Source organism: Carassius gibelio, chromosome A17 (genome assembly GCF_023724105.1).
Source record: "Carassius gibelio isolate Cgi1373 ecotype wild population from Czech Republic chromosome A17, carGib1.2-hapl.c, whole genome shotgun sequence".
Classification (NCBI taxonomy): Eukaryota; Metazoa; Chordata; class Actinopteri; order Cypriniformes; family Cyprinidae; genus Carassius; species Carassius gibelio.
Genome location: NC_068387.1, coordinates 21,161,135 through 21,171,463, shown reverse-complemented (window position 1 = coordinate 21,171,463; position 10,329 = coordinate 21,161,135). Strand labels below are relative to the sequence as shown.

The window sequence follows — 10,329 nt, the reverse complement described above, 5'->3', positions numbered from 1 at the left end:
TCATTTGTGTCTACTTGCCATAGACATCCGTCTTCCTCCCCCTGGTGGTGGGTTCATTGGCAGGTCATTGAGGGAGCCCAGCTCGGACTCTGAACTCCTTGTGGAGGGACAGGACGGACTGCCAGAAAAGCTGTCCGAGGGCATACGGACCATAAAACTGGCTTTCCTGTTAGGTGGACAGAAGTCGCTCTCTGAAGACTCCCCAGCATCGTCCCCCAGTTCTGGCACACGACTGGGCCTGTGCAGAACGTTGCGAAGGCAGGCTGGTATTTCTGGATGAACCTCAGGACCCAGATGACCCGAGTTAAAAGGCATAACATCCCTCTCTGAGTCGTTACTGCTCTCTAGACGCTGGCCGCGGTTTTCCCGGTCCTCTAGTAACTCCATGGACCCTTGGGAGTGCAGTTCATGGATCATTCCCTGGCTTGGCTGCCGCATTTGCCGGGGCTGCTGGGTTATGCAGGACACTGGGAGGGTGGCTGCGGTGAAACTGTTGTGCTGCAGCATGTCGTTGCTCGAGCCGACACAAGCACTGGTTAGGAACAGTGGAGGGTCCATTTGCCCCTGTTGGATAAACGTTTTCAACTGGGGGTTTTTGTGGGGGGACATATTCGTCATTACACACAGTTGCTGAATGGTCGAGTGCTTGGGTTTGCAAAGACTTTTGTCCTCAACAAACTGGAGTCCTCTTAGAGTCTGTTTAATTTTTTTCACCCCCAAGTGGGATATTTCCAAGAGGTTCAGGAACAGCGAAACCCCTGCGATGACAATCATGAAAACCATGAAGATGGTCTTCTCCGTCGGCCTGGAGACATAACAGTCCACGCTGTTCGGGCAAGGCACCCTCTCACACTTGTACAAAGGATCCAGTCCAATCCCATATAAGATATACTGCCCAACAATGAATGCCACTTCTACCACTGATCTGGTAAGGATATGAATTATATATGTACGCAGCAAGGAGCCCCTCAGAGGAGCCTTACTAATTTTCTTTTGATCTTCTAGTTTCCTCAGTTCCTTCTCCAACTTCTTGTGCTCCTCCAAGAGGGCTTCCATCTCTTCCAGTTCAGCTCTCAGCTGGATTTTCCTCTTGTGCCGTTCTTTCTCCAAAGCCCTCAGCCGGTACAGAGCATGTCCCATGTATACCAGTGAAGGTGAGGAAACAAAAATGATCTGCAGTACCCAGAAGCGAATTAGCGATATTGGGAACGCCTGGTCGTAGCAGACGTTCTTGCATCCCGGCTGGTCCGTGTTGCAGATGAACTCACTCTGTTCGTCCACCCAAACGTCCTCAGCCGCCACGCCGAGAACCAGCATCCGAAATATGAACAGGATGGTCAGCCATATTTTACCCACGATGGTGGAGTGGATATGGACCTCCTCTAAAATGCTCCCCAACAAGTTCCAGTCCCCCATCTTCACCGCCACATGTCCGTGCTTGGTTTAAGACAAAAAATAGGAGTTTAGACTACTGTTCAAGTTGTTTTATTCTTTTCTTTTTTCGCATTTATACATTAGCCATCATGCATAAGGCTTTTTGCATGTATTCGACAAACAAAAAACAATAAATTCCAAGTCTAGAAAGTCATGCACATGGATCAACAAACTGCTTGTATGTAATTTTGCCAAAATAATAGTCCATAGCCAGTCAAAGCTTTTTCCACAGAACCAAACTAAAATGAACTTACGTTTCAGTGGGATTTGCTGTCTTGTTTCCTTAGTATATAAACAGTCATGTTTTCCCAAACAAGGAAAATCATTTCTTCATTTTACAGCCATGGAGTTTGCACATTAAAACGCAACCAGTCTCTCCACATAATGTCGGCTACAGTGAATGCTCCCCACAGTTGTCGCATGCAGCGAGTTCACAGGATGTAGAAATTGATCAGGAACTGACAGGAAATGCCCCATGGCAGATCTTATCAAGCAATTGCTAAAAAACAGCAACCACACACACATAAAAAGTTGCTCTCGATGCCAACCAACCAAATGTCCCCTATACAGTCAATACAGTATATTCTGCCACACAAAAAGTCATGATATTTTTCTCTAGTGAGCCATTTTCTTGCAAACCCAACTACATATTGGCTCGAACAGAAAATGGGTTTCAAACTTTTGTAAGCATGTATATCCACCCTATTTAACCATTAATCTTTTGTGTAATCTATAATGCTAGTCAATTAAAGCCCAGTTTCATAGCTCCTAACTGCATTGTGCACATCTGTTAGATAGAGATTTCAATAAAGGATATCTAACCCTGCACCTCGAACAAAATGAACCATATCAATTTTATCAACTCTATTTCACCGTTTTGCTTTGTTTTCCTTTGAGTTTTTGCCGAAGCTTTCCATGTTGTTTACGTTTGCGAGCACTCAATGTCAAATGAAAGACCTTGCAGTCGATTGCATCATGCCCCCCTCCTAAACTCAATCCATCAATACCGCAGTGATTTGTTTAGCATGTACTTTTTTCTAGTTTTATATGGCACAAATCTCATTACAAGCGTATTTTCACAGTATTGTGCATTAACCCTATAAATCCAATAGCGATTGATTTAAAAAACATGGTTTTGTATTGAAAGGGGGTTGGGGGGGGGCAAGCCATGATCCACCAGTCAGCATACGCACGTGATTTTGTTATCCTGATTCGTCCCTAGCCGAACCTTTCAGGCACTGCACAACTGGATCATCTCACCGATCACACTACATGCTTCATAAAATGACCAGCCATCCCTCAGGGCCTTTAATTAGCTTTCCATCACATGCTGACAGAGTCAATGGGAGATTGATTTGATTTTCCCTTGCAGAAGCTTGAACTGCAAATGCCAAAAGTCACATCAGGGACGTTGCATTACATAATGAGTTCATATGGTACCAAACAAAAGGCAGAAAACCATCTATTGGTCATTATTCTGCGGTGGTTCTTTGTGTCTAATTGCCTTGATCAGGGCCAAAATGTGCACTGAATTTTTGAGGAACAGGTTGTTGGGTATTGCAACTAGGTAAAATTGTAGTGCAAAAGTCATAGGCTATGTGCTGAAACCTACTACATTGTCATTATCCCCAAATAAACCATTTCCCACCATTGTGAATGGGTCCGTATTTTGGTCCCTGCACTCTTCCTTCGGATCACTGTTGTTTTTGCTTAATCATGTCCATTGTGTTTAGCGTGCTTCAAAAACGGCGGTCAAAAGTTTCTGTTTGTCTTGTTTGTCAAAATAACATCGCCCCCCAGCCCCTGATGCAGTTTTTACAGTTGTAAACCATTTTTACTTCTAGACCAGCGATATTTTGTTGCTAATGAACCACTTTTCCTGGTTCAGAGCTGGTGCTTTGGGTATCAAAAGACAAAGAACCGATTTAAAACTAAGCTCTGGCTCTGAACCAGCACTCAAACTGCCATGGTGGAAAAGGAGTATGTGACAAGAACTTGTCCAGAATGGTTCCAGTCCCTAAAAATGTATGAGTGTGAGTTCAGTTCTACAATGGCTGTCAATCCAGAAATTAACTAATGAACACACAGGACTAAAAACAGTATTCTCCTGCTGTGTGAACCTGGCCATGTAGCATCAAATTTCCTTTTTCACGTGTTTTCGCTGCGTTTGCGTTGTAACCAATCACACACGATTCTGTTGAGCTTATGAATGCATCGGCCAATCAGAGGCGTCCAGATAAGTCATCGCTGAAACCCGGAGTTTTGTTCTGTGCACGGGCTAGAAAACCGAACTCTGCAATCTCGCGAATTCCCTCATAAACAACAAAGTGCTGTGATACATACGGTAAGAGATTTCATAATGTAGGCAACTTCATTTACTTAAACTAGCGCTAGAGTAGACTGAAGTGATAATGCTATCTGATAATGGATGTTCCCTGTTTGAATAACTGGGAATGAAAGTGTTTGGTTGTTTTTTTTTACTTTTGTTTCGTTATTTGTATTTATTTATTGCCAATTTAAATATTATTCAAAATTCACTGCAAATATCTAAATATTAAAATATGTAATAATGCAACAGCCTTTTGTTTTTGTTGCAGTGTTACAAATATTTTGTTGTTAGGGGTGGATGGAGGCAGTGGCATGGACGTCCGCCATGCTTATAGATTATTTCACTCTGATCCATTTCAATCGATACAGACTCGTGCAGCCCTGATCTGACTGTTTTGAGATAATGAGATTCCAGCACGCCTGCGGATGTTTACCGAGAAGTGGTTTAGGGTGTGAACAGGGTAAAGAACAGAGCGTTAATAGCGATACCTTGAAAACATCTATAATAATGTTAGACTTTGAGGGTCTTTTTTTGTTGTTGTTAATTATTTTAGCCTCGTACTTGAGTCTCAAGGTATTAGATAGTTTTTGACTTCAACTTTGTGGTGAACATGATCATGAATCATTTAGTGGAAAAGATATGAATTCTTTATGAAAAGATACTATCAAATCTGACACTGTATATAGGATAATCATGCATCTGACTCTTGCAGGATGCTGTGCAGCAGAGATCATGGTCATGAGTGTTAAACATTTGACTCATCAAACATTTATAGCTTTTACACCTATCGCATGAATTCTTTATTGTATCATAAATAAAAACCAAAACATACTGCATTATGGCATGCATTTTAAACAGTTCTCTTCATTCTCAAGTTAAACTACTATAGATGCAATTTAATTAAAACCTTTTAATTACATTTTGTATGTGCAGATACTGAAGACTCAAACAATATATTATAGTGACATTCATTTTATATTAACAAGTACTATGTTATTTAAGGTAATTCTATCTACTATTAATCTTGACTGATTGAAAAGCATTTCATTACAATTTAATTCAGAATATTTCAGTCTTTACAAACAGTGAAGATAATTTAATTACTGAAAGTAATATTTTATACAAATATAAAAATTTTAAATTCTGTAATTTACTTACCATAATGCATCCCAAACTGTATAATATACTTTTCTATTTTAATATATATAAAATACATTTATTCTTTTGATGTCAGCTGAAATTTATTTATTTTATTTATTTATTTTGTTGATAGACTAGTCTTCATTTATTTTCACTTGTACTATAGAAAACAAAGTATCCACCTTATATATTTCACAATGATGGAACAACAATTAAATTTCTTTGAACCGCGATTCTGCACGTTCCTCTTCCTGTCTTTCCGATTCAAATTCCAATTGAACTTGTGGCCAATTCAGTTCACATTCCAGCTCATTAAAAGGAAGCACTTCTTTGATTATGAATCTTTCTCAACCCGTTTGAAAGACAAGATGGCGAGTAAATGATAACAATTTCCATTTCTGGATGACTTGACATTGAGCAAAGGAGTACTGTACTCAGTAGGCTAATAGAGCACTGTTGTAGTTAGTTATCGTTAGCATAACCACCACCTACATATAATGATTCCTGCATGCCACTGTCAAAATTAAACTTTGATTTGGAGTCTTATACATCTTAAAATAGTTTTGCATCCCTGTGTTTTACAGTACAATAAAACTACTGTAAGCTCACTCAGTGTTTACAAAGCTCCAGTCTCATTTGTCATTAGGTGGAATCCAGGTATATGGGGAAAGTACCGCATGTATCAAGAGTTTGTATTAGTGTTAGTGCGAAGCTTCTGTAGCTCTTCTTCCAGTGTGTTGATCTTCTCCAGTAGACTGGCTCTGTCCTGCATGGCTTTCTTTTCTGCTTCCTGGATCTTCCTCTCATACCAGCATTCCAGCTGTGTGGAGACCATCTCAAAGAAACGCTGTGTGTAACACTTGCTGGATGTGGACAGACTGCTGCTGGCAGTGCTATCGAACAGTTCATCCTTGACTTTGAGACATCAACCTCCTGCACTTGTGCTCTGTGCCACTTGGGGTCATCAGCCCCCCAGCTTCCGGGAAAGAGGTTTGTGTTTGACCATTGAAGGAGCTGACAGGTTATGATTAATCATCTGTTTGAATAAAGAAATGTATTTTAATGAAACAAAAGATAAGTGTTTATTTTTTGATTGTTTAGAGTCATATACTCTTAAATATTCATTTCATATTTTATATTTAGTTTTAGAGTATTAAAAACACACACAAAAAAACTTCTCAAAATAATAAATAAAATGCTTAGTTTAATGCTTAAAGCAAGCATGAATAAATGAAATTGACTGTATTTATTTATTTTCCGGTTAAAAGTATATCTTGCTTTATGAGTGTTTAGATATTTTTACTGTAATTAATGACACTGATTTAAAAAAAATGAAGAACCATTCAACTTCTTCCCAAAGTATCTCCTTCCAAGTGCATCCCCAAAATTCAAGACTTTTTACATCATTGTTATGATCTGCTTCTGGGCTGGGTAACATATTGACATAGGTGGCCAGCGAGCTGGAGCTCTCCTCAGAGATGAGGCGACAGCAGCGGGAGACCCTCGGGGTCTGAGTCCACCAGAGAGTGATCCACCGATGGAGACCGCAGAAGTTTGTAGTATTGTGTCTCTGCAGGCATTTGCACCTCAAGATCCTGAATCTTAGACATGCACCAGTTTTTCACAGCACTGCTAGCAGCTTCCTGCATGAAAGATTAAAACAGCATTATAAGTTTGATCAATCATGTCTAGACTGATGCAATTGTAGAGCATCTCTTCTCTTAAGGTATTGTACCTGTTTTCTCTCATCCTCTATGCGTTCCAGGGTGGCCCTCTGATTGATTCGATAATGACACTCCATCATCTCAGCCGACACACGCTCCTGCATGAGTTTCTCAAGAACTTTAATCTGAACATAAAGAGATGTTTGTCTCGAATACCCACATTTTCAGTGTTTTGGAATTGTTTTTCTAATTGATTCACCAAGAAATCTACAATAAAGAGCCATGCATCAAAACCAACCGTGATCAAGTCTTTCTCCTTCTGAGTTAACTAATATTCGTAAGTTATTTATTCTTATTTTCATACATTTTGAAAGGCATTTTTTCATTCCAATTCAAAGAATGACAAATTAAAAAAAAAAAAAAATCTCATATATGATTTATATTACACTTCTGTTCAAAAGTTCAGAGTCAGTAAGATTTTCTTTTCCTTTTTTTTATATTACTACTTTGATTCAACAAGAATGCATTAATTTGTTCAAAAGTGGTAGTAAAATCAATAATAATTTTACAAAAGATTTATATTTAAAATAATCTAATTATGACCTAAACATTTCAAATAATTTATGGCTGTTGAAAATTCAGCTTTGCCATTACAGGAATAAATTACATTTTAGAACATATTAAAATAGAATACAGTTATTTTAACTTGTAATAACATTTTACAATATTACTATTTTTACTGTATTTTTGATCAAATAAATGCAGCTTTTGTAAGCATAAGAGACATTTTATAGAAATTTTTTTGTAAAAATACACCAAACATTAAAAAAGTATTTTTAATTTCTAAATATAGAGGGTTGTAAAGGAAAAGTACCTGATGCTTCTTTTTTTGCTCTATTCTGCCAAGTCTGATGTTCATCTCATGCAGAAAATAAATTCTCATGTGAATTGATGAAAATGTGATAACATCTAATGAACTTTTTATTTAAGACAAAATAATAATAATAATAATAATAATAATAATGAGTCTACCTTATTATATTAGGTTATATCAATAAAAGCAATGATTAAGATGATTAAAAAAAAGTTTTTTTTTTCGATTTAGTTTTAATAGTAAACTTAAGATTCATTAAGATTTTTTCAATATTAAAATAGTTAAAATAGTTAAAATAGCTCATGTTTATTTTTTAGTTATAAAGCAACATAATAAGCAGAATAATGTACAGTCAGCATTTTATTATTGCAAAATAAACCTTCTAGGATCATTTAAAAATTGTCACCTAAAAATGTGATAACATCTAAATAAATAAGACGAACATATAATATGATTAAAAGAAATGTTTCTTAACCTTTTACAGTGAATATAAGATAATATATTGCACTCTGAAATTTATGTAACAATCAGTAAAAAAATTTAATATCAATGTTATTAAGATTAATTTTATTAATAGTAAAATAATAAATCAATAGTTCATGTTTATTGGTTTATGTCATTTAATATGCATACGAATGTACAGTCAGCATGTCATTATTGCAAAATAAACCATCTATCGAAAATATACAAGACCATATCACCATACAACCATATCACTGCATCATGGTATATTGGTATGTAGTATTAAATTGAAGTATATAATAATGTTAGTTATTATTCATTTGGATGTAATATCGCCACCTTTATTCTTGGGCTCCTGATCTTTCTCCCTGTGCCAGGGCTCAAAGTTGCTGTGTTCTGTTCAAGTTGTATCCTGTGATGCTCTTGATCACAGCCGTTTGTGTCTTCTGCCACTTCAGCACAGTCCTGCACAATGATGGGAGTGCTTGGCATGAGAGAGCTATTTAGACGAAAGCAATCACATGACCTCTGATCTCTTTTAGGGTTATGGAAGCTCAGTAGTCATGTGACATTTTCTTACTGGCCCCTAGACCCCAATCATATTACAAACAATGAATCTGCGATAGCACAGATGTCATTCTGCATGCGTGAATCTTATCTGAATTTTCCACCTTCTGTCGGGAGGAATGAACTCTGGGGAGGGACTGAGTTCTTCTCTGGGTCCCCAAGACATCTCTTCTTTTTCTCACTGTCTTTCCACGAGCAAACCTCTGCAATTGAGCAGGGACATACAACTTGAGTTATGAGAAGCTGTTGATGAAATAAAGATCGAAGTTTGGATGGTTAGGATATTTCATTTAGCTCCTGCCGGTAGATGCTGTAGCCACACAGCAAGGGTACATGGCAATAACTTAAACCACCACCAACAAAAAAATCTTACTTTTTTTTAAATTTGAGATATATGCCAAAGCAACATTTCTTATTTTTATATATTTTTATTAATCAATATTTTACAATACCTTTTATATATTTTTATTAAAAAAACAAAATCATAATCTAAACAGACATTAAAAAACTAATAAAAATGACAAAAACTAAATTACATTTCATTTATAATAATGTTAATTAAAATGAACTAAAATTAAAATGTGAACAAAAATGACAAAACGAAAAGAAAAAAAAACTACACCATCCGAGAGCACATGTCTTTTTCCGTGTATTTTGGTGAAATAAATATATTCACAAGAAAAGTGTCATGATCCGGTCACTGCATATCTGTTTATTTAACGCACAGAGTTTCATAGTACACAGTACACCCTGGACTTCATTTCCCATAAACCCCTGCCAAGGAACTCATAAAGATCAACTGTGACTTGACCTTTTTCCTGACTCCGGACGATCAGAGGTGACTCGACGGGGTCCTGACATGACTCTGGAAGATACTAAAGTCAATTCAGGTCCCCGTTGATCTTCCAGAATCAAGGTCCATTCAAGTCACCTCTGACCGTCCGGAGTCAGGTCAAGTCACCATTAAACCCCATGTGTCAAGTAAAACCACATAGTGTCAAGTAAAACCACATAGTTAAACTCCATGAGTCCAGACAAGTCACAGTTGATCTTTGTGAACAAGCTCAAGTCACAGTTGATCTTTATGAGTTCCTCGGCAGGGGTTTATGGGAAATTAAGTCCAGGGTGTACTGTGTAGTGTGAAAGTCTGTGTGGTGAATGAATGGATGTGCAGTCTTTCCTGCAGATATGTTGGTTAATACATTTGTTCTGGTCCTTGAAACTAGTTATGTTCCGCCTATATGAGCCATTAAAGCATTAAAACTGATTCGTTCATTTAGGAACTAATTAAGGAACTGCCTTTATGAGTGAGTCATTATTCATTAATTAACTGGTTCACTTAGTAGAGATGACTGAGTCAGAAGTTATTCAAGTAATCATAAAACGCTCTGTTATAAAGAGCATGTCTAACAGGACAAAGAACTGGTTCGAAATTGAAAATCTTTGAATGTAATAACATAACTTACCTGATTAGATTTTGCTAGAAGTATAGCCAAATCTCAGTTGTTGTTGTCTCGGGCTTTATCAAGCGCAGTGTGGCCAGTCTGTTGATAGATTCAGCGTGTAAATAAATTGTCATTTAGCAGATGCTGTCACCCAAAGCTATTTACAGCTCAGTTTGAGCGGCTCTGTTATAACCCCATCCCCACCCCATTATAACTCAATCATAAAGAGATTCAGGCATTTCATGAGATTACATGACTTACATTGTTTCTGATGTTTGCATCAGCTCCAGCTTCCAGTAACAGACTGACAGTTTTCTTGTGATTTAGGGCAGCAGCGACATGGAGCGCAGTGTCTCCTATCTGTAAAATATGTTGATTTTCCATAAGACTATGACCTGCTGTAGCTGTAATTGT

The 10,329-nt window shown here is 37.4% G+C and overlaps 1 protein-coding gene and 1 pseudogene across 1 annotated transcript; both read right to left on the bottom strand.

The window, feature by feature from the left end:
- Window positions 1-1,895, bottom strand: LOC127933584 (gap junction alpha-10 protein-like). Its single transcript, XM_052530654.1, has one exon. The coding sequence runs from the start codon at window positions 1,414-1,416 to the stop codon at window positions 1-3; it is 1,416 nt and encodes a 471-aa protein (XP_052386614.1). The 5' UTR covers window positions 1,417-1,895.
- Window positions 1,896-4,937: 3,042 nt separating this feature from the next.
- On the bottom strand, window positions 4,938-8,703 carry LOC128031626 (ankyrin repeat domain-containing protein 6-like; annotated as a pseudogene).
- Between the last annotated feature and the right edge of the window lie 1,626 nt (window positions 8,704-10,329).

Bases quoted from the DNA above. Each gene is read 5' to 3' on its own strand.
- LOC127933584 (XM_052530654.1), bottom strand. From the start codon at position 1,416: ATGGGGGACTGGAACTTGTTGGGGAGCATTTTAGAGGAGGTCCATATC.